This window comes from Eretmochelys imbricata, chromosome 26 (genome assembly GCF_965152235.1).
Source record: "Eretmochelys imbricata isolate rEreImb1 chromosome 26, rEreImb1.hap1, whole genome shotgun sequence".
Taxonomy (NCBI): domain Eukaryota; kingdom Metazoa; phylum Chordata; order Testudines; family Cheloniidae; genus Eretmochelys; species Eretmochelys imbricata.
In genome coordinates this window covers 1,481,953-1,507,165 of record NC_135597.1, presented here as the reverse complement: position 1 = coordinate 1,507,165, position 25,213 = coordinate 1,481,953, and the positions used below count along the sequence as shown (strand labels likewise).

Here is a 25,213-nt window from a genome sequence, read left to right as displayed (position 1 = left end):
CCACACCATCCTCCAGATCATTTATGAAGATATTGAACAAAACCGGCCCCAGGACCGACCCCTGGGGCACTCCACTTGACACCGGCTGCCAACTAGACATGGAGCCATTGATCACTACCCGTTGAGCCTGACAATCTAGCCAACTTTCTACCCACCTTATAGTGCATTCATCCAGCCCATACTTCTTTTAACTTGCTGACAAGAATACTGTGGGAGACCGTGTTAAAAGCTTTGCTAAAGTCAAGAAACAATACATCCACTGCTTTCCCTTCATCCACAGAACCAGTAATCTCATCATAGAAGGCGATTAGATTAATCAGGCATGACCTTCCCTTCGTGAATCATTGCTGACTGTTCCTGATCACTTTCCTCTCATGTAAGTGCTTCAGGATTGATTCCTTGAGGACCTGCTCCATGATTTTTCCGGGGACTGAGGTGAGGCTGACTGGCCTGTAGTTCCCAGGATCCTCCTCCTTCCCTTTTTTAAAGATGGGCACTACATTAGCCTTTTTCCAGTCATCCGGGACTTAACTCGTGGCGAACGGGGGTTCAAAGATAATGGCCAATGGCTCTGCAATCACAGCCACCAATTCCTTTAGCACTCTTGGATGCAACTCATCTGGCCCCATGGACTTGTGCACATCCAGCTTTTCTAAATAGTCCCTAACCACCTCTTTCTCCACAGAGGGCTGGCCATCTACTCCCCATGTTGTGATGCCCAGCGCAGCAGTCTGGGAGCTGTCCTTGTTAGTGAAGACAGAGGCAAAAAAAGCATTGAGCACATTAGCTTTTTCCACATCCTCTGTCACTAGGTTGCCTCCCTCATTCAGTAAGGGGCCCACACTTTCCTTGGCTTTCTTCTTGTTGCCAACATACCTGAAGAAACCCTTCTTGTTACTCTTGACATCTCTTGCTAGCTGCAACTCCAGGTGCGATTTGGCCCTCCTAATTTCATTCCTACATGCCCGAGCAATATTTTTATACTCTTCCCTGGTCATATGTCCAACCTTCCACTTCTTGTAAGCTTCTTTTTTATGTTTAAGATCCGCTAGGATTTCACTGTTAAGCCAAGCTGGTCGCCTGCCATATTTACTATTCTTTCGACTCATCGGGATGGTTTGTCCCTGTAACCTCAACAGGGATTCCTTGAAATACAGCCAGCTCTCCTGGACTCCTTTCCCCTTCATGTTAGTCCCCCAGGGGATCCTGGCCATCCGTTCCCTGAGGGAGTCGAAGTCTGCTTTCCTGAAGTCCAGGGTCCGTATCCTGCTGCTTACCTTTCTTCCCTGTGTCAGGATCCTGAACTCAACCAACTCATGGTCACTGCCTCCCAGATTCCCGTCCACTTTTGCTTCCCCCACTAATTCTACACGGTTTGTGAGCAGCAGGTCAAGAAAAGCTCCCCCCCAGTTGGCTCGTCTAGCACTTGCACCAGGAAATTGTCCCCTACACTTTCCAAAAACTTCCTGGATTGTCTGTGCACCGCTGTATTGCTCTCCCAGCAGATATCAGGAAAATTAAAGTCACCCATGAGAACCAGGGCATGCGATCTAGTAGCTTCTGCGAGTTGCCGGAAGAAAGCCTCATCCACCTCATCCCCCTGGTCCGGTGGTCTATAGCAGACTCCCACCACTCTATCACTCCTCTTGCTCACACTTCTAAACTTAATCCAGAGACACTCAGGTTTTTCTGCAGTTTCGTACCGGAGCTCTGAGCAGTCATACTGCTCCCTTACATACAGTGCTACTCCCCCACCTTTTCTGCCCTGCCTGTCCTTCCTGAACAGTTTATATCCATCCATGACAATACTCCAGTCATGTGAGTTATCCCACCAAGTCTCTGTTATTCCAATCACGTCATAATTCCTTGACATCACCAGGACCTCCAGTTCTCCCTGCTTGTTTCCAAGGCTTTGTGCATTCGTATATAAGCACTTGAGAGAACCTGCTGATCGCCCCTCATTCTCAGTATGAGGCAGGAGCCCTCCCCTCCCAGACGTTCCTGCCTGTGCTTCCTCCCGGTATCCCGCTTTCCCACTTACCTCAGGGCTTTGGTCTCCTTCCCCCGGTGAACCTAGTTTAAAGCCTCCTCATTAAGTTAGCCAGCCTGCTCGCAAAGATGCTCTTCCCTCTATTTGTAAGATGGAGCCCGTCTCTGCCCAGCACTCCTCCTTCATGGAACACCATCCATGAAGAACTGTCAATAATGAGGCAGAAGTATTCAATAAATATTTTTCTGGATTTGGGAAAAAGCTAGATGGTGCAGGTATATCATAATTATGAAATATTTTCTAATCCAACAGTAATGAGGATGTCAAACCGCTGTTACTAAAATTAGACATTTTAAAAATCAGCAGGTCCATATAATGTGCATCCAACAGTTTTAAAAGAACTAGTCAAGGACCTCTCTGAACAATTAATATTAATTTTTTTCAATAATTCTTGGAACACTGGGGAAGTTCCAGAGGACTGAAAGAAAGCTAATGTTGTGCCAATATTTAAAAAGGGTAAATGGGACAACCCAGGTAATTATAAGTCTGTCGGCCTGATATTGATCCCACAGAAAATAATGGAAGTGCTGACACAGGACTCTATTAATAAAGAATTAAAGGAAAGTAATAATTAATGCCAATCAATGTAGATCTGTGGAAAATAGGTCTTGTAATCTCATCAAAAAAGACAGTTTAAGGCTGGATGATAAAGGTAACAGTATTGATATAATAGACTTCTGCAAGGCATTTGGCTTAGTACTGCACTATACTTTAAGAAACTATATGATACACAATCAAGATGGCACACTTTAAATGGATTAAAAACTGGCTACCTGATAGATCTCAATGTAACTGTATACAGCAAATCATCAGTCAGCAGGTGTGTTTCTAATGGAGTCCTGCAGGGATCAGTTCTTGACTCTAAGCTATTTATCTTTTTTGGCAATTTACCTGGAAGTAAACAAGAGCACTACTGATAAAGTTTGCAGATGATAAAGATTGGAGGAGTGGTAAATAATGAGTAGGACAGGTCACTGATACAGGGAAAACTAGATCACATGGTAAGCTTGGCCCAAGCAACCAATATGCATTTTAATAATGCCAAATGTAAATGTATATATCTAGAATAAAAGAATGTAGGCCATACTTACAGGATAGGGGACTCTATCTTGGGAAGTGACAAGTCTGAAAAAGACTTGGGGGCCATGTTGAAAAATCAGCTGAACATATGCTCCCAGGGTAACGCTGGGGCCAAAAGGGCGAATGCCATCCCTTGGATGTATAAACGGGAATCTGGAGTAGGAATACCACTGTATTTAGTACTAGTGTGACTGCTAATGGAATACTGTATCTAGTCTGGTGCTCACAATTCAAGAAGGATGTTGATAAATTGAAGAAGGTTCAGATGAGAGCCACTGACTTGAGTCACTGAGAGTTGGGTAAATCACTTGGCTCTCTCCTGCCTTGAATAAAAACCGGGAACTATGCTGCAAAATCTCAGGCTCTGTTGGTTTTACAGCATAGTTCCCGGTTTTTATTCAAGGCAGAAGAGAGCCAAGTGATTTACCCAACTCCCAGAGACTCAAGGCAGTAGCTCTGCAAGAATGAGACTTCAGGATCCTATGATCAAATCACATCTCACACAGCCTCCAGGGAGCTTCCTGACACAGTGGGGTAGTGCAGTGCACAATTAAGTCGTAACTGCTTCTCTGAGGCCGCTGTTAGCCTAAAGTATGCACACCTGGTACGGGAACTCCGCTCACTAGGGGGTTACAACCCACACGTGTCCCCAGTACCACTCCAGTCATAACAAGGAGTCCCGTGGCATCTTAAAGACTAACAGATTTATTTGGGCATAAGCTTCTGTGGGTAAAAACCCACTTCTTCAGATGCATGGAGTGAAAATTACAGATGCAGGCATTATTATACTGGCACATGACCATGTCCAGTCAGAGACTTTCAGCCAGGGGTCTCAAAGCATTTTACAAACATTGCTCACTGAGGTAACAACCCCTGGGCGAGGTGGGCGCTGGGTCATTGCCCACAGGGCAGGACAGGCCTGGAGCACAGGACGGCTACGCTGACCTTGCAGGGACCAGCACTAGCTTAGGCCATGTCTAGGCTGCATCCACTGCGGTTATTACATCGCTTGTGTGTGTGTGTGCCCACGCTTGGCTCCCCGTGTGGGCAGCGTGGACCTCACCAGGAGTCCGCGTCTCCATAGTACTGTCAGCCTGGGACCCGGGGGGTGGCTCCTGAAAGCCGCTAACAGGCGATGTAAGTAACAGGGCGTCTACAGTAACAATGCCCCGACCTAAGGACACCCCCGTGACTCCCCCCGCTGGGGCCGGTGCGGTTACTAATGGGCCCAGAGACGCGCTGGTGTGGGTGGGAGCTCATCGAGGGCTAACGGAGCAGCCTGGCCGGGGCCTTAGCTCCCGGAGCCGCTCCCCCGAGGCAGGAGCCCGCAAGCCCGGACGGGGACGGGGGACCCCTGCCAGGGGCGGGTGCTGAGAGCCCTGGCGCCGCCTGTAACCGGGAACCCCTGCCCGGGAGGGGGGCAGGAGCGCCCCGACCGCCAGCCGCTCTGCCCCTGCCCGGGGGCGGCTCTGCCGCGGCGCTGATGGCCAAGGCTCGCCCGGGCCCAGCCGCGCTGGGGAAGGGGCCCGGTCCCGGGCCGGCGGCAGGAGCCCGCCCGCTGGGCTTGGCCGGGGCCGCGCCTGGGGCTCCTCCCCGACGGGAGGCGCTGCCGACCGGGCAGCCCTTAAAGGGAGCCGGGCCGCGGGACAGCCTTGGGGCAGCCCCCAGCCCGGGTGCGCCTCTCCCCGGTGCAGCCATGGGGCCGCCCCCCTGCGGGCTCCGCTGGCTCCTGCTCGCCGCCCCCCGCCCCCCTGGGGGAGCCGCGGTCGCCCCCGGCGGTGCCCTGCCCGGCGGTGTGTGAGCCGGCGCGCTGCCGCCCGCGGGCCCCCCAGCCCTGCCTGGCCGCCGGGGGGCTGCCCAGCCCGACCGCTGCGGCTGCTGCTGGCTCTGCGCGCCCGGCGAGGGGCGGCCCTGCGGCGCCGGCGGGCTCTGCGCCCACGGGCTGCGCTGCCGGGCGGCGCCTGCCTCTGCGCCGAGTCCCCCCGGCGCCCGCGGCCATCCCCGTGCAGAAGGGCGGCTGCGGGGAGCCAGGTAAGGGAGCCGCTGACCCGCCGCCTCGGGGCTCCCCCCTTAGCTCTCCCTGCGCCCCCCAGATGCCTGCCCCCGAGCACAGGGGCGGCTGCGGGGAGTTGGGTCAGGGAAACGCCGAGTCCGGCCAGCTGCCGTAACCAGTCAGCTCCTTCCTCCGCTACCTAGCCTGTTACCTTACCAGCAAACCTGCCCCCCGTCCAAGCAGCCAGCCCGTCCTAACAAACGCAGCGTCCATCTGCCTGCCCCCTTCTCCTGCTCACTCTCTTCCTCTCCTTGGTCTCTCTATTGCCACCTGACTCTTCTCATCCCTTCTCCTTGCTTTCTCTCCTGCACTCGCTGTCTGCTAGGTGCCTTCTCCCTCCTTTCTTCCCAGAGTTCAATACCTGTCACTTTCTCGGTTTTACTCTCGTCTAGTCTCTTACTTCTCTGTGAGATCAGGTTTGTTTTTCATTTCCCTTTGTTCCTGGGTGAGGCAGGGATCATGCAGCTACTTTTGGAATGACTGAATGAATGCAGTTTCACAGAGGGTGTGTAAATGCTATTTCTCCCTAAGGTTGTAACTGGCCAAGTCCAGAGCGAAGGATTCAGCCAGGTGCAGGACCAGAGGCTTGACTTTATCAGCACGGGGTTTTGAGCTCAGCGGCAGGGTTATCCAAAGGGTGTTTTTATGTTTTTCTTTTCTTTTCCTCCAGGACTAGTCTACATTTGGATACTTAATGAAACAGCTATTCTGGAATAAGTGTGTCCAAATGGGAACTTATACTGAAATAGCTATTATGGAACAAAGTTCCAAGGGTAGACACTTTTAGGTTTAACCGTATGAGAGACTACCTATTTAATCTGTAAATGCAGGATTTGGAGAGTTAAAAGCCTAACACGATGGTGCTGATTAAACTAGTGGGATGGAAAACCGTTTTCTATGTCTTTGGCAATGAGTTCTTGCATGGCAAATAAGGAAAGCCAAGTTTTAATTGAATTCTTTGGGGTCTAGTCTCTCTCGGTATACATGTTTTGCTCCACTTCTCCCTGAAGATTAAGATGCTGTGTGGGAGGAATCCAGATTGCATCTCCCAGAGCCTGAAGGTGGGCCAGTTCAACTAAACAGTTATTCTACTTCAACAGTGCATTGAATGGAATCCAGTCGGTAGGATCCCTCTATGCTTCACTGCCAGCTATGACTTAATATTAAAATAAACATAGTGGAAGTGAGTAACTGAATGCTGTATTCTCCATATATGATCCATCTAATAATAACACCGGATACTTCCACCCACTGCCTCAGGGGAAGGTGAAAAATCCCTAGGGTCTTTGCCAGCATTCCCTTGAGAGGGAAAATTCCATCCAGACCTCAAACATAATGACTAGTACAACCACATGCCTGGGAAAAAAACCACACCCTTGGCATGTTAGCCTGTCTATGCTACAAACTTCTGCTTATGTCCAAGTAATTGTCTACCTGATTTATTTTCTGCTATTCAGAATATTTCCGTATTTAACAAGATCAACCCTATATAAAAATCATGAAGTAGATCTTCCTTAAGAAGGTGCAGAGAACTGGTCACAGACTAAGCAGATAGAGCAGTGATCTGTGCCGCTAAGGTGTCTGTTCTACCACAAAAAGGTCCATGGGGAACAAGCCGATAAACACTGGCCAGTGGCTGGGAATAAAGGACTAATACGGGGCAGAATATTGAAGGGTGAGGAGAGTGGGTGGTCTTGGTGATCAGATGGTTCCCAAAAGCCTTTGTGCATGAGATACAACCTGTAAACTTGTTGTTGTTGAATATTAAAATTGTGATTGTGCCCAAAGCCCCAGTCGAGATCTGGAGCCATTTTGCTAGGTAAATGAAGACACAGTCTCTCTTAAAGAGCTTGCAGTCTGATCTCTAGTTCCGTTCGAAAGTGAGCAGATGGTGATTTATATGGTGAGAGTTTGAGAAGCAAGTCAGTGGCTGCTCCTTACTGTAATGATCTCCATGTGTAGTGGAAAATGATAAACAGGAATTAAAACCTTTGCCCCTAGGCTCCTTCCATCCTGACAGCCTGAGGTACAAGTTTAATTTTATTGCTGATGTTGTGGAGAAGATTGCTCCAGCTGTTGTCCATCTTGAGCTTTTTCGCAGGTATGGATGCCAAATTAAGGCTGTTGGTTTTAAACTGTTTCCTAATGAATTTGCTGGTAGAGGTGGTTGGGAGCCCTTTTTGCAAATATCTCTGAACTATGGTATAAGCAAGCTCTTATTCATGAACATTTGAATAAATTGACCACTGTGTGGAGGAAGAAATCCATAAAATTGTCTTCCTCTGGATGTGCCTGAGATTGGCACAGGGAACTCCCATCAGGATTAATTATAGTTAGGTATGTAAACACCATTTAAACTGAGAGGGGAGTAGACTGTCCTGGGCTGTTGCTGTGGACAGTAAAACAATCCTATAGAAATGTCACCGGAGAGGCTTAAAATGCAAGATCAGAATCATAGAATCATAGAATATCAGGGTTGGAAGGAACCCCTGAAGGTCATCTAGTCCAACCCCCTGCTCGAAGCAGGACCAATTCCCAGTTAAATCATCCCAGCCAGGGCTTTGTCAAGCCTGACCTTAAAAACCTCTAAGGAAGGAGATTCTACCACCTCCCTAGGTAACGCATTCCAGTGTTTCACCACCCTCTTAGTGAAAAAGTTTTTCCTAATATCCAATCTAAACCTCCCCCACTGCAACTTGAGACCATTACTCCTCGTTCTGTCATCTGCTACCATTGAGAACAGTCTAGAGCCATCCTCTTTGGAACCCCCTTTCAGGTAGTTGAAAGCAGCTATCAAATCCCCCCTCATTCTTCTCTTCTGCAGGCTAAACAATCCCAGCTCCCTCAGCCTCTTCTCATAAGTCATGTGTTCTAGACCCCTAATCATTTTTGTTGCCCTTCGCTGGACTCTCTCCAATTTATCCACATCTTTCTTGTAGTGTGGGGCCCAAAACTGGACACAGTACTCCAGATGAGGCCTCACCAATGTCGAATAGAGGGGAACGATCACGTCCCTCGATCTGCTCGCTATGCCCCTACTTATACATCCCAAAATGCCATTGGCCTTCTTGGCAACAAGGGCACACTGCTGACTCATATCCAGCTTCTCATCCACTGTCACCCCTAGGTCCTTTTCCGCAGAACTGCTGCCTAGCCATTCGGTCCCTAGTCTGTAGCGGTGCATTGGATTCTTCCATCCTAAGTGCAGGACCCTGCACTTATCCTTATTGAACCTCATCAGATTTCTTTTGGCCCAATCCTCCAATTTGTCTAGGTCCTTCTGTATCCTATCCCTCCCCTCCAGCGTATCTACCACTCCTCCCAGTTTAGTATCATCTGCAAATTTGCTGAGAGTGCAATCCACACCATCCTCCAGGTCATTTATGAAGATATTGAACAAAACCGGCCCCAAGACCGACCTTTGGGGCACTCCACTTGATACCGGCTGCCAACTAGACATGGAGCCATTGATCACTACCCGTTGAGCCCGACAATCTAGCCAGCTTTCTACCCACCTTATAGTGCATTCATCCAGCCCATACTTCCTTAACTTGCTGACAAGAATACTGTGGGAGACCGTGTCAAAAGCTTTGCTAAAGTCAAGAAACAATACATCCACTGCTTTCCCTTCATCCACAGAACCAGTAATCTCATCATAAAAGGCGATTAGATTAGTCAGGCATGACCTTCCCTTGGTGAATCCATGCTGGCTGTTCCTGATCACTTTCCTCTCATGCAAGTGCATCAGGATTGACTCTTTGAGGACCTGCTCCATGATGGAAAGCCAGAAAGCCAGATGCTTGTAAGCAATGCCATTTTGTTTACTATTTGATTAACAGGGATGCTCCTGTCAAATCTGGCCCAAAAGTTAGGTTTTATATAAACAAGCACTTGTGAAACCTAAAACAAATATAAATGTTTCTGAGTAGCAGCCGTGTTAGTCTGTATTCGCAAAAAGAAAAGGAGTACTTGTGGCACCTTAGAGACGAACAAATTTATTTGAGCATAAGCGTTCATGAGCTACAGCTCACTTCATCGGATGTGTCGAAAGCTTATGCTCAAATAAATTTGCTAGTGTCTAAGGTGCCACAAGTACTCCTTTTCTTTTTATAAATGTTTCTATGACTTTAAGAAAAAAACCAAAACCCAAAGATTCCCCTGCAGCATCTCCAGTCCAACTTTTGCAGCACTGGGTCACAGCATGAGAACCAGAAAGTAAAATTGATGAGATATGGACTTTTAAAAAGTGTTGTCGATTAGTTTCATCGACCAAGCTGAGAGTGATGGAAAAAACTATAAAGAAATACACATTATTTTAAAACTTTCCATTTTAGTAATCTAATATAGTTTTAGTGACACAGAATTTTTGCTCCCCCAGGGTCCTGGTTGAACAAGGGACATTCATGTTGGCAACCTGTGCTGTAGCTTTTAAGATATTCCCAGTACTGTTCCTTCTTTTTTTTTTTTTTTTTTAAAAAAGGGGGGGAGGATTAGGATGAAGATTAACATTCTGCTACTATTGTGAGGTTTATATTAGAAAGCACGCCTCTTCAGTGTGAAACTTGGTACAAACTCACTTACAGCAACAACATAACTCGTTCATTGCACAGGGTGTCCTACTTAAGCCAAGAAGTTCTTGTGTCCAGTGGCTCCGGATTCATAGTGTCAGAGGAAGGACTGATTGTCACCAATGTGCACGTCCTCACCAATAAGCAGAGAATCAGAGTGGAGCTCAAGAGCGGGGAGCAGTACGAAGCTAAAGTCAAAGATGTCGACCACAAGTTGGACATAGCCCTGATCAAAATATATCCTGATGTGAGTATGACAGCTCTCTGGAGAGGACCATCAGGTAGGGAAGCAGAAAATAAACTCAGGTGTAAACTCAAAACAGGTGTATTTATGTGTTCGGTATGTAGTGGTCTTTTCTCCATAAGACTGATAGTGGTATTGGAAAAAGCATAGTTATAACCTTTCTGGGCACAGGGTTTAGGAGCTGCCCCAACGCAGAGAGGTTGGTCTTGTCCAGTTCGAGTACATGCCTTATTTCTCTGTTTACAAGTGGCTCTCATTTAGTAGCTGCAGGAAGATACTGTTGTTGTTTTTTTTTCAAATAACTTTTAGTTACACTAATAAAAGAATTAGTTCTACTCCAAATAGGTATTTAAAAACAACAACAACAACAAAACACTCCAAACCTTCCACCTGCTTGGAGTAAACTTTCATTTTGCTGCCCAGTTGGTATCTCTGTACGAGGTGTGTGTCTGTAAGGGATTCTGTGTCTCTCTGTGGGAATTAGTTGGGGGTGTTTTCTTTGTTCTTTACTTAAAAGAAAAAAAAATAGGAACCATCTTCTTTGCAAAGCCACAGGGGGGAAGTAAATCTACCCAAAGGAATTGTTCATGTTCTTTTCATAAGAGAACTATCTTTGGAGCTGTATTTAAAAATTCCTGATCCCGAATTGTTGGCTGGTTTGAGTCATTGTGACCTTGATTGTTTTAAGCTGAATGCCCCTTTGAATTGAAAGGAGAGTCAATATGGCCACAGCATGTCACACTGAAATACTGGTAAAGTGAAGAAGAGAGGTGATGCATGCAGTGCAATGATTTACAGCCATCCCATTAATGACAGCAGGGCAGAGTTTCTTTCCAAACTGTGAAAAGAAGAGAATGGCTAATATTTCTGGCAGGGCCATGGGAGGCAGTACACAGGTCTTACTAGAAAGAACAGGGGTACTTGTGGCATCTTAGAGACTAACCAATTTATTTGAGCATAAGCTTTCGTGAGCTACAGCATCCGATGAAGTGAGCTGTAGCTCACGAAAGCTCATGCTCAAATAAATTTGTTAGTCTCTAAGGTGCCATAAGTCCTCCTTTTCTTTTAGCGAATACAGACTAACACGGCTGTTACTCTGCAACCTATTCGGTTGAAATCTTTCTTTTGACATCCTGGTATCCAATCGCTATTTGCTGCCTCCTATACACTCATGTGCCAGGAGCAATTAGCCCTTAGATAACATGCCCTCAAGGATTCAAAGTATGTGCTGATCTGAATGAACCCTGCCGTATGAAGACCTCTCCTTCATGTCAGCATTCAGTGATTAAACCTAGGAATCCTGAACTTCAGAGTGTTTAATAACACTTGAGTATCTACTCTGTAGGCAGCAGAGCAAACTCCCTCTCCTGGAGCCTGTGGGCTTCTCTACTAGTCTAAGGAATCAGTGTCTAGCAGTAGGTGACCAGTTTCATTGTTCTGCCTCCTCCCCAGACTGCCCTCTCTGTACTACTGCTGGGAAGATCCTCTGACCTCCGGCCTGGGGAGTTTGTGGTGGCGCTGGGTAGTCCCTTATCCTTACAAAACACTGTAACGACAGGAATCGTCAGCAGCACTCAGAGAGGCAGCAAGGAGCTTGGCCTGAAGGACTCTGACATGGCATACATTCAGACAGATGCCATCATCAATGTAAGTGCCAAGTCTAGAGACTTCCCCTTCAGGGGTGGGGACCTTAGGCATGTCCACAGCAGTGGAGAGTTCTCCTGTTAGATTTAACTGGGGTTCCTGTGTTCCTTAGAAAATGATGCCCAAAGTGTTCCCAAACTTTTCATTGTGTGAACCACACTGTAATTAACAGAGATGGTCTCATGGATGCCTCTCCTGTTTGCATTCACCTCACATCCATGTGCTAACCCAGGGGCGGGCAAACTTTCTGGCCTGAGGGCCACATCAGGTTTCCAAAATTGTATGGAGGGCCGGTTAGGGGAGGCTGTGCTGCCTCAAACAGCCAGGTGTGGCTTGGCCCCTCCACCCCTCCCTGTCCCCTGACTGCCCCTGGAACCCCTGCTCCTGACGGCCCCATCTAACCCCTCCTCTCATTCCTGACTGCCCCCACCCCGGGACCTCTGCCCCGGTTCAACCCCACCTGTTCCCTGCTGTCTGACCACCCCAACCCCTATCCACACCCCTGCCCACCACCCCAAATTCCCCTGCCCTCTATCTAATGCCCCCTGCTGCCTGGAGCACTAGTGGCTGGCATCGCTACAGCTGTACTGTCCAGAGCACCAGGTCAGGCAGCCGCGTGCTCGGCTGGAGCCAGCCACCCACCGCGCTGCCCAGAGCACCAGGTCAGGCAGCCGCGCGCTCGGCTGGAGCCAGCCACCCACCGCGCTGCCCAGAGCACCAGGTCAGGCAGCCGCGTGCTCGGCTGGAGCCAGCCACCCACCGCGCTGCCCAGAGCACCAGGTCAGGCAGCCGCGCGCTCGGCTGGAGCCAGCCACCCACCGCGCTGCCCAGAGCACCAGGACAGGCAGCCGCACGCTCGGCTGGAGCCAGCCACCCACTGCACTGCCCAGAGCACCAGGTCAGGGAGCCGCACGCTCGGCTGGAGCCAGCCACCCACCGCACTGCCCAGAGCACCAGGTCAGGCAGCCGCACGCTCGGCTGGAGCCAGCCACCCACCGGGCTGCCCAGAGCACCAGGTCAGGCTGCAGCTCTGCAGCTGCGCGGCCCAGCAAGAGCTCGCAGCCCTGCCGCCCAGAGCCTTGCGCTGGCTGCAGGGGAGGGGGGAACAGAAGGGGAGGGGTTGGGGGCCAGCCCCCAGGGTCAGGAGCCGGGCAGGAGGGTCTTGCGGGCCGTAGTTTGCCCACCTCTGTGCTAACCACAACAATGGCTTATGGGGGAAAGGAGCATTAGGGAAGTGTTGAGCGTGGCTTTCGCTTCCCTCACTGCCATTAAGTGGAGTCCAGGCCACGCAACTGCTGCAATGCACACAGACTCCGTTATCCCCCTAAATGTGTCTTGGAGCTATAGTCTGTGCTTCTCATTGGGGGATGGCTCATGAGTGACTGACATGAATGGGAGTTAGATGCAACCATCTTTGTGCAGCAAATTTGACCAAGGCTCTCCCATAGCCTGTCAGTTCTGTGAGATCTTTTCATCAGTAAAGAGACTCGACCTGCACAATGACCTTGCTAAAGGGTCTGATGCCTTCAGGACTCATTTACCTGTGGATAAGGGGTTTGCTTCCTGGCAAGGATGCCCAGAAGGGCCTTTGGCCTGACTATTCCTATGTGCAGCTGCCAAGGGGGAGGAGTTTCTTGCAAGAAGGGAAGGCTCATGTTCGTATGCCTTGTAGTTCCTAAACTATTCTGCACCCTTACACACTGGGGTATTTTCTCTCTGATGTCTAGAACTCTCCTTAATAATCCCCCAGCAAATTATGGGTATCGGGGTTATTTCAATACAAAAGTGCCTTCCTCAGACTCCAGCAAATTTTGTCAGGGAGTGGTGGCCTTAATGTGACTAATGTCCTCTCCAATTGTATTCTCTTGCAGTATGGAAATTCAGGTGGGCCCTTGGTGAACTTGGTAAGTTTTCCTCCTCGCTGCCAATCTTTGCCTATTTCTAAAGTTCCTTTCAATTTCCTATTTATTGCCAAGCGTCCTATGTGGGCTTTTATTTTATTTACTGTAGCTGCTAGTAGAATAAAGTAACTTAAATGATGGCATTATTATGTGAAGTAAAGCCCAAAGTTGTTAACCCCATGAAGGCTGAATTCTCTTTTCACTTACAGTTAAACCTGGTCTCACTTTTTTTTTTTTTTTTTTTACAAAAAGTTTGGACCAAAAACCCCCTATTCATTTACATCAGAAAGTTCCAAAGAACTTTCTGAATTGTAACTGAAAATTTTGACTAAAATCTTTGTGAAAAGATTTTTTTTCCACAGAAAATAGACTCTTCTGTGAAAAATCTTTGTTTCATTGAAAATCCAATTTTCTGTTTTGAAGAACAGTTTCAACAGAAAATTTTCCACCAGCCCTACCTACAGTGTCATAAATCAGGGATAGCTCCATTTAATCTAGTGGGATTACGTGGCAAGCAAGAAGAGAATCAGGTTTTCTCCCCCCCCCCCATTCTAATTTAAATTCCCCTTTGATTCTACATTTATTTAGTGTTGTGGTTTACAGTCTAACACACATGATGAATCTATTTCACCCTGGAGTTAAGTGAACTGAACTGAGCTATTGCTATTTGAAATATTGAGAAAGCCCTTGTCTTAATCTGGGAATGCTTTTGAAAATGTAGCTACCCATCACAAACATTATTCTATCCCGGGGAGACTCTCTGCATCTAAACTCAAGGAGCACCTGTGGGAACCGATGGGCAGAAGAGTGCGAGAAAGCAGAATCTGAGTACTGTGCCTCATTTGTTCCATTGTCACTATCCCCACTACAGAGTGGACACTAAAGAGCTCAGCCCCCAGAAGTGACCATTGTGACAACTTTCAGAGTAGCAGTTGTGTTAGTCTGTATTCGCAAAAAGAAAAGGAGGACTTGTGGCACCTTAGAGACTAACCAATTTATTTGAGCATAAGCTTTCGTGAGCTACAGCTCACTTCATCGGATGCATTCAGTGGAAAATACAGTGAGGAGATTTATATACACACAGAACATGAAACAATGGGGGTTACCATACACACTGTAAGGAGAGTGATCATTTAAGATGAGCTAATACCAGCAGGAGAGCGGGGGAGGGAGAGAGGGAGAAAACCTTTTGTAGTGATAATCAAGGTGGGCCATTTCCAGGAGTTGACAAGAACATCTGAGGAACAGTGGGGGGTGGGGCGGCGAAATAAACATGGGGAAATAGTTTTACTTTGTGTAATGACTCATCCACTCCCAGTCTCTATTCAAGCCTAAGTTAATTGTATCCAGTTGGCAAATTAATTCGAATTCAGCAGTCTCTCATTGGAGTCTGTTTTTGAAGTCTTTTTGTTGTAATATTGTGACTCTTAGGTCTGTAATGGAGTGACCAGAGAGATTGAAGTGTTCTCCGACTGGTTTTTGAATGTTATAATTCTTGACATCTGATTTGTGTCCATTTATTCTTTTAAGTAGAGATGGTCCAGTTTGGCCAATGTACATGGCAGAGGGGCATTGCTGGCACATGATGGCATAGATCACATTGGTAGATGTGCAGGTGAACGAGCCTCTGATAGTGTGGCTGATGTGATTAGGCCCTGTGATGGTGTCCCCTGAATAGATATGTGGACACAGTTGGCAACTGGCTTTGTTGCAAGGATAGGTTCCTGGGTTAGTGGTTCTGTTGTGTGGTGTGTGGTTGCTGGTGAGTATTTGCTTCAGGTTGGGGGGCTGTCTGTAGGCAAGGACTGGCCTGTCTCCCAAGATTTGTCAGAGTGATGGGTCATCCTTCAGGATAGGTTGTAGATCCTTGATGATCTATTGGAAAGGTTTTAGTTGGGGGCTGAAGGTGATGGCTAGTGGCGTTCTGTTATTTTCTTTGTTGGGTCTGTCCTGTAGTAGGTGACTTCTGGGAACTCTTCTGGCTCTGTCAATCTGTTTCTTCACTTCAGCAGGTGGGTACTGTAGTTGTAAGAGTGCTTGATAGAGATCTTGTAGGTGTTTGTCTCTGTCTGAGGGGTTGGAGCAAATGCGGTTGTATCGTAGAGCTTGGCTGTAGATGATGGATCGTGTGGTGTGGTGTGGTCTGGATGAAAGCTGGAGGCATGTAGGTAGGAATAGCGGTCAGTAGGTTTCCGGTATAGGGTGCTGTTTATATGACCATCGTTTATTAGCACCGTAGTGTCCAGGAAGTGGATCTCTTGTGTGGACTGGTCCAGGCTGAGGTTGATTGTGACAACTGCGGCCATGTGCTGAGCTGTTTAGAAAATCTGGCCCTGAATGTGCTTAATACACAGCTGACAGACTGCACCCTCTGAACCATGGCAGCCTTTGTAACTAACACAACCTGCAAACTTTCCACTTCAAATACCGTCACCTTTCCTGGTGTGTACAAGCAATGGCAGGATGCTGTTCTGGCTACTCCACGTGCGTTCAGTCCTGCCAGATGCTGAGCACCCACAACTCCCATTAACTGAGTAGAACTTGTCTGTCACTCTGCAGGATGAGATCCTGGGTGCTAATAAGGCAGAAAGAATGGCTCCCCTGTAAACGGCAGGGCGAAGACATGGAAAGGATTAGCACTGCACTGCGTTCTTACTGCAGCCACATGGTTTGCTAGCGTTAGGTTCCAGCTAGGCTGCATCAAACACTTTGCTGGGGGTCTGGACTCTGGTTATACCATTCTGAACTTGCTAATACCATGGTTTCCACTTACCCTAACGATCTGTATTCAGACTTCCCAAAGCCCAGTGTTTAGGTGTTCCAGGGTCCTTGGATCTGAGTCTCTCCTCACTTTATTTTCAGGTTGGAGTCTTTATAATTGTACATTTGTATTCACTGATTGGAATTAAATGGTGGGGGAAAGGGGGTTAGTTACTCTTCCCTTGCACTTGTGTCACTGTCAGCAGTGTTAACAAACTCAGCAGTGTAGATAGCTTTACTCTGGTCCCTTTATATGTCCCTATGGTCACATGATCAACTAATTTTCCAATACCACTCTGGCCAGCACTGAGTCAATTTTGCTGTGAAAGTGTTTGCCACCCCAGTGAAAACATGGTGTGTTGTTGGCTCTTGCAAACCTTGCACCAAAAGTGTCCCAGTAAGAGGTGTTGTATAAGCCAGGCCTGGTTACTCTTGCTACGTTCTCTGTAACAGGATGGTGAAGTTGTAGGGATAAATACGCTGAAGGTAACGGCTGGCACTTCCTTTGCAATCCCCTCTGACCGAGTCCGTCAGTTCCTAGAAGAATCTCACGACTGGCAGATGAAAGGTAGGAGTGTTGTGTTCAGCAGATGATGAGACCTTTTGTGATGCTGTCTAATCTCCTTGGGAATGGAGACCTTGGAATAAAAGCACTCGGGTCACTGTTCACAAACCTGCTAACTTACGATCAGAGTCTGGGGTGGAGTGACGGGATAGCATGCTGTGCTGCCACCGTGGAGCTGAGCTCCCAGCTCAGCTTGGTAATTGACACAACATATTGAGGGGTGTTTGGATACCTCTCTTCTCTACAGTGCTCCCAGGCTGCTTAGACATCACGCTGTGCCCTACAGGTGGAGGCAGGGAGGGAACCCCTCTCTTCACAGTCTGTATTCAGCATTGGGAATGGTAATGAGGAGGCAGCTGCATTAGGGGAATGAAGGAGAGGGGGCTAAGTGAGGACTCTTTCTGGAGAGATCGCCATGCGGGACATCTGTGGGAAATGGGAATAAAGGTAAAATTGCAACCCCCTACTGCCTGTTGGGTACTCTCTGTGCTGCAGTGAGATATGATGCTCTTAGTGGCTGGTGTTTAACCTGGCCCTCATTCTAGTAGAATTAGGCACCTTTTGCATGCTGTATTCTGCAGGTTCCTCACAAGCATGTTAGTTTAAAGTCACCCGACCAAGCCACCCCCTCCACTTATGCTCTGTGTCTCTGTCCCATTCTTGAGGAGTTTCCATCTCATGTAACATGCAAAGAGCATCCTCACTTGCTGGTTCTAGGATTTATATTTTTTTATTAGCTCATTGACTCATCTACATGAATAAAATTTCTCACTGTGTGAGTGTATGAGTGAGTCACAGCTGGAACTGCCAGAAACCTCCTTCCATCAGTCCATCCACAGGTGGACAGTGACAGCCTTCACAGAGACTTGTAAAGAGATGTCAGAATCCCGCTCTCTGTCCCTATAAGCAGCCTCTACTACTGTGCATCTCCTGTGACCTACACATATGTGTGTGTCCAGTCACAGCCCTGTTCCCGAGGCCCCTGTCAGGGTGAGGTTTGCTGTTGAAGGCTCTGATCCAAAGCCCATTGAAGTCCGTGGAAGAACATAGCTGCTCTCCATTCTCGTGGCGTCAGTGGGCCCATAGTTCCATTTTCTGATGTAAACATTTGAGCAAACTTAAACTATACCATAAATGTGGCTTTTCTTTTTAACATTGTGAGAGTAACTTTTAGAAGGATAACAATCACCCCACAGAATTTTAAAATTGGAGCTGTTTTGTCAGCTCCTAAAACCCCCTTTTCCCTTGGACATTCCAAGCAAATGCCTGATGTTTCTGGAGGTATGGTTGTGCTGTGTCTTACTTGATTTCATGAATGTTGACTCTGTCCTTCTAGGGACGATTCGACCCAAGAAGAAATACATGGAAATCCGAATGCTTCCCCTGACTTTTAAGTAAGCTTTATTTTCTGCACTCGTCACCAGCTTTCATGCAGTCTCTCACACTGTCTATTGTTTGAGGTGGGGGGGGGTGTTCCCAGCTCGAGGAGACGTACCTGCACCAGCTTTGATTGAGCCAACATAATAAAAATAGAACGTAGCTCTGGTGACACAAGCAGCCGGATGGGTTAACAGCCCTGAGTCTGTGCCTAGCAACTTGGACAGCTACATTCTAGGGGGGGCTAGCCCCTCCCACTGCTCACGCCACCATAGCTAGACGCTATTTTAGTGTGCTAGCTCAATCAAAACTAGTGCAGGTGTGTCATCCCGCCAGCCCCCCTCTCCCAGCTCAAAGACATACCCTCACTATAAGGACAGAGAGCTCAAGACAGCCTAGCAGATAGTCAATAAGTAGTTCAGCCATAACTCTCTTCCTGGGAGCTGGAGAGATTCTGGTGCATTTATAGAACTTCCTCTAACAGAGTGGAATTTGCTCCTATGCAATGCTATGCAGGTAGGCTAAGCCAACACTTCATCTATTTATAATAGAACAGATATAATTGCTTTATGTGTATGTATATGTATTGATTATGAGCCACACCCTCAGTCACTTAGTTGGCAAGCTTTTGGGGGCAGGCACTGTTCTCACAGGCATCTGTACAATGCCAAAGATGAGGTCATGATCTAGATTGGAGCCTCTGAGTTCTGCAGCAGTATTAATAATAATGGCGATTATGCAGGTGACGAGGGAATCCAGAGGGATACCGGGGTCCTAAGAAACTTTCAAACGTCAGCAGGAAATAGTAGCATGATATTCAGTTTAGAAAACTGCAAACATACCTCTGAGGGGAAAGTGACACCAAATAATAAGTTTCATAGAATATCAGGATTGGAAGGGACCTCAGGAGGTCATCTAGTCCAACCCCCTGCTCAAAGCAGGACCAATCCCCAACTAAATCATCCCAGCCAGGACTTTATCAAGCCTGACCTTAAAAATGTCTAAGGAAGGAGATTCCACCACCTCCCTAGGTAACGCATTCCAGTGTTTCACCACCCTCCTAGTGAAAAGGTTTTTCCTAATATCCAACCTAAATCTCCCCCACTGCAACTTGAGACCATTACTCCTTGTTCTGTCATCTGCTACCACTGAGAACAGTCTAGAGCCATCCTCTTTGGAACCCCCTTTCAGGTAGTTGAAAGCAGCTATCAAATCCCCCCTCATTCTTCTCTTCTGCAGACTAAACAATCCCAGTTCCCTCAGCCTCTCCTCATAACTCATGTGTTCCAGACCCCTAATCATTTTTGTTGCCCTTCGCTGGACTCTCTCCAATTTATCCACATCCTCCTTGTAGTGTGGGGCTCAAAACTGGACACAGTACTCCAGATGAGGCCTCACCAATGTCGAATAGAGGGGAACGATCGCGTCCCTCGATCTGCTCGCTATGCCCCTACTTATACATCCCAAAATGCCATTGGCCTTCTTGGCAACAAGGGCACACTACTGACTCATATCCAGCTTCTCGTCCACTGTCACCCCTAGGTCCTTTTCCGCAGAACTGCTGCCTAGCCATTCGGTCCCTAGTCTGTAGCTGTACATGGGATTCTTCCGTCCTAAGTGCAGGACTCTGTACTTGTCCTTGTTGTACCTCATCAGATTTCTTTTGGCCCAATCCTCTAATTTGTCTAGGTCCCTCTGTATCCTATCCCTACCCTCCAGCGTATCTACCTCTCCTCCCAGTTCAGTGTCATCAGGAAACTTGCTGAGGGTGCAATCCACACCATCCTCCAGATCATTAAGGCAGATATTGAACAAAACCGGCCCAAGGACCGACCCTTGAGGCACTCCGCTTGATACTGGCTGCCAACTAGACATGGAGCCATTGATCACTACCCGTTGAGCCCGACAATCTAGCCAACTTTCTATCCACCTTATAGTCCATTCATCCAGCCCATACTTCTTTAACTTGCTGGCAAGAATACTGTGGGAGACTGTGTCAAAAGCTTTGCTAAAGTCAAGGAACAACATATCCACTGCTTTCCCCTCCTCCACAGAGCCAGTTATCTCGTCATAGAAGGCAATTAGATTATTCAGGCATGACTTGCCCTTGGTGAATCCATGCTGACTGTTCCTGATCACTTTCCTCTCCTCTAAGTGCTTCAGAATGGATTCCTTGAGGACCTGCTCCATGATTTTTCCAGGGACTGAGGTGAGGCTGACTGGCCTGTAGTTCCCAGGATCCTCCTTCTTCCCTTTTTTAAAGATGGGCACTACATTAGCCTTTTTCCAGTCGTCCGGGACTTCCCCCAATCGCCATGAATTTTCAGAGATAATGGCCAATGGCTCTGCAGTCACATCCGCCAACTCCTTTAGCACTCTTGGATGCAGCTCATCCAGCCCCATGGACTTGTGCTCGTCCAGCATTTCTAAATAGTCCCGAACCACTTCTTTCTCCACAGAGGGCTGGTCACCTCCTCCCCATGCTGTGCTGGTTGTTATTAAAACAACTTTAAAAATAGTATGTCTGAAAGGGGTTAAAAAAACTGTTTCGAGCATAAGAATCCAGTTGTTAGTGTGAATGTTTGTTTGTATTTAGGACTTTGCATTGAGACTCGCTGACAGCAAGCCATAGCGTCAATTAATTATGCTTTCAAAAAACATCCCTGAATGTTGACAGCCTTGCTGTAGGATGAATTTTTTTAAGTGTCTGCATTTCCGGACAAACAGGAATGTTTGTGCATTTATAGCTATGCCAGTTTAAAATCTGTTGGGTCGTCTTGTCCCAATACCAGGAGAGAATAATACTGATCCATTTCTGAACTGGCAATATTAAAAAAGACACTGTTTTTCCTCGGCCTTCTGTGAGCTAATGTATTAGGCAGTAATGGGCTGATTAGTATTTCACTTGAAGAGTTTTACCACCATGATTTCTTTTCTCAGTCTTATCCGTGAACTTTAAATCTCTGATAAAGATTTCCCGGACCTGAACTCCGGAGTCTATGTTTTTGAAGTGATTCAAGGAACTGCTGCTGCAAGGTAAGAACCTAAAGATGAAGGCTGCACCGTCTGCCTCTTCATGGGCATTGCAGGGGCCTCTCAAATGCTCCTGTTGCAGTGTTCATGTAAGAGATCTATACAACCTTCTTCAATGCTATGGTCTCTGAATGGAGGCTGATATTTTGCTCACTCACACAGTCCACACCAGGATGGCTTTCTGTGAGGGGCCATCACAAGTACAAGATCAGTTCAAGTCAGAATCCATTTCTCCTTCCCCCCTCTCCTTGTTCTAAAAATACCTAGAGCATTTTCAAATCTGAAAGACCAAATGATTTTGGTGTGTTTGGGATGAAAGGTCCTGTTGTGCTTTCTGTACTTGGGCAAAATTCTGGCTGTTGTCTATGGGAGACTTGCCTGAGTAGAGGATTGTGCCTTAAATCAGGACAGATTCATCAAATGTGTTGTTTTTTTGTATTTTTGTTAGAAATACTGAGACTTGTATAACGTGTTCTTGAGTAGAAAAGGGTTGAATTTATATAGTTTAACTCTTCATAGCTTTTTTCATCCTTATAATCTCCAGCAGACTGAGGGTGGTGCTCACTAGCAGTAAGTCATAAAACAAACACGTTGGAGCTGTAATTATATATTGTATGTACACATGTAAACCCTGACTACAGAATGCTGCCAGCGTTCAGGGCATTGCTGAGACCAGAAGAGTAGAATCATATTAATTCATAGATTCTAAGACCAGATGGGACCATTAGGATAATCTAGTCTGATTTCCTGTATAACCCAGGCCAGGGAACTTCCCCAAAATAATTCCTAGAGCAGATCATTTATAAAAACTTACAGACTTGATTTAAAAGTTGCCAGTGATGGAAGATCTACCATGACCTTTTGTAAACTGTTCCAATGGTTAATTACTCTCACCATTCATGCCTTATTTCCAGTCTTAAGTGTCTAGATGTCAAGGCTAGTAGATTCTGTTGTACTTTAAACCAGAAATGCAGAATGACTTCCAAAGTTTCAGTTCAAGAAGAATTGCTAAGGGAGTGCTGAATCAGCCACATGCAGACTGATACCATATACAATGGGGAGAAAAACCACATGAATGCTACTGCTTTCCTCTTTGGGCATGTCTACACTGCAATTGGGAGGAGTGATTACATGTGTAGGCACACCTGTGTTAGCTTTGATCTAGAATACGAGTAACAATAGCAGTGTAGTTGCCCAGCTCCAACTAGCCTGAGAACAACCTGCCCCAGGACCCTGGATATGTATTGAGAAGCTAGCCTCTGTGGCTGCCTTTACTGCCATGGCCACATTGTTGCTGTTACTCAAACTGGCTTTGATCTAGCTAAATGAAAGCCAGCATGGTATGCATATTTGCTGCAATCATACCTCTGACTGTAGAACAGGTATAGTCTGTGAAGGTAAGTGAGAGAGGTGAGTCTGCACCACATGCCAGAAATCCCAGTGAAATCCATGGGAGTCTCATATAAGGCAGGCTTGCAAGATCAGGTTTTCTGTTAGCAGCAGCTATAGCCTGAATGTGGGCAGGTGTTAATGCAGATGGACCTATGCACACAGCTCTATCAATATCCTAGTTTTCTGGCTTGCAACATGATTTACTTCAGTACAAGTCTTTGGTGAGTCCAGTTGTTCCACTGGACTAAACCATGTGGTGGTTTTATGATGTGAACATCTACCCTACCACCAGGGGACTAGTTCAAGACTGCCAAGCTCAGATCACCTATGACCTAAATGAGATTTGAACCCACTTCCCCAGAAATATTAAGTTTAGTACAGGAAACCACAGGATTTAAATATGATGGGCAAAATTCTAGGCTGATTAAGATTCCATGTGTATTCCCATTTAGTGACAGGTTTCAGAGTAACAGCCGTGTTAGTCTGTATTCGCAAAAAGAAAAGGAGTACTTGTGGCACCTTAGAGACTAACCAATTTATTTGAGCATGAGCTTTCGTGAGCTACATCTGATGAAGTGAGCTGTAGCTCACGAAAGCTCATGCTCAAATAAATTGGTTAGTCTCTAAGGTGCCCCAAGTACTCCTTTTCTTTTTATTCCCATTTAAGTCAACAGTAATAGCTAATGCAGAATTTAGCCTGCTAAACAATAAGGTCTGCAATTTGGAACTCTTCCAAGGTTTGTAGTGTTTTATTTCACATTAAAAATTGCTGAACTTCTTGCACGTGTATTGATGATGTCTGACTTTTGGGATCTGTGTGATTTGTACTGTAGTTTCCTTTCCCATTTTTACTTGACTGAGAGCGTTTACAGCATATGTGTCAGAAAGCTTCCCCATTTTGTGTGTATGTCACATTACAATTTTAGTCTTTTCTCTAAGACTGTTTATATTAGAACAGTGCTGGGGGTGAAGGAAGGGAGAATATTAGACACCAGACCTGTCCCATGCTAAAACTCAAGAGAATAAACCCAGCCATCTGTTGGGGGTGTGTGTGTGGTTTTTTTGTTTTTGTTTTTGTTTAAGAAGTTCATCCACAGTCCCAGTTTGATAGTGTTTCCTATGCATCCTTCTCCGCTTCCCCCTGGTCCTGTGACTCCAGTAAAGGCTGATGCCCAGAGCTAATGAGTCTGACTGTGGAGCTGAGCATTCTACCTCTTCATAAGAAGGCCGAGCTCAAGTGAACCAGCTTTGTTTTCTGACGTCTATCACTGAACTGGGGCATGGGTGGTCCTACAGTGGAGTCATGCTCCATGGTAGACCATTCAGATCACCTATAACTAAAAGGACTGCTCCCCCTCTTGCTTCCCTTTCCAGCAGGTACCTCTTTGGGTGTACACATCTGTCAAAACTTCCATTAACTTAATTAGTAAAAATTGGAACCTTGGTTAAAATTTCTTGTCCCCCTGCATAGTGGTACTTAATACCACAATGCAGCTCTCTATTGTTTCGAGTCCTGCTGATTACACTGAATAGGTTCCTAGTTAACAACCAACAGCTCTTTGCATGCCTTGTTTCTATGTAGTAGGGCCTTTTCTGAGGGTTGTATTGCATCATATCTAGCAGCTTGGGGCTAGCCCAGTGACTCTAATAAACCCATCCCCAATGTGTATGCTAAAAAGATAAATGATCATTCAAGGAAATATGCTGTAGTTCTGAGACAATAACGCTGACATTTGGATATAGATGGTTAGAAGCTGGGGTGTGAACTATGCAAGCCTGTGAATGCTGCATACACTCTAGAAGGGAGGAATTTTGGAGTCCCTGAGATAAGTGTGGGCAATCTGCACAAGCAAGAATCAGCACATAGCAGATTCTCCTTGCATGGAGAGTTTTCTATTACAGGTGTTTTCTTCTCCCTCTTCTCTTGTATGCAGAAGTTGATGACTGCGTTAGTTACATAGTGATACTGTTTGTGTGTAATTCTAATAACTAGATTATCTGAATTAATTTACAGTGGCTACCTCTAGAGTAGTGGACTGACTTAAGTTGCCCTTGTTGAATTTTAAAGTCCTTAATTATGTAGACACTGCCTGTATTCAAGACCTATTTTGAGGCGTATCTTTACACAGACAGCACTGGCCTTTTACATAGATTTCAGCATTGTGATGAAGGCAGGAGGTGATTAGGTTCTGGAGCTTACTCCCTGCTTTATCATCTGATTCAAAGTCCTCTGGTTTCTTTGTTGCAGCTCTGGCATGAGAGATGGTGATGTGATTATCAGCATTAATGGAAAAACAGTCCCCTCGACAGAGGATGTAAGTGAAACTGTTAAAAACAATGATGTTCTTTCAATTGTGGTTCATCGAGGAAATGAAGATGTGATCTTGAATATAACTCCAGATGAAATTGATTAAAGGCTGACTTCCATCAGAAATAGTTTAATTAAACAGTCAGACCTGCACTATGTGGCTTAAGACAAAGCTTATGCTGTACGCAGTTTTTTCTAGTATAATGTAGGGAAAACTTTCACAGGTGGTCCAGAAAGC

The 25,213-nt window shown here is 46.6% G+C and overlaps 1 protein-coding gene across 1 annotated transcript; it reads left to right on the top strand.

The window, feature by feature from the left end:
- Positions 1 to 2,693: 2,693 nt before the first annotated feature.
- On the top strand, positions 2,694 to 25,081 carry HTRA4 (HtrA serine peptidase 4). The gene is given in 10 exon segments (XM_077805535.1): positions 2,694 to 2,702; positions 4,825 to 5,161; positions 7,185 to 7,284; positions 9,794 to 9,998; positions 11,448 to 11,642; positions 13,511 to 13,543; positions 16,754 to 16,868; positions 18,202 to 18,259; positions 21,183 to 21,278; positions 24,916 to 25,081. Coding segments are annotated over 10 exon segments (1,314 nt in total).
- Positions 25,082 to 25,213: the final 132 nt, after the last annotated feature.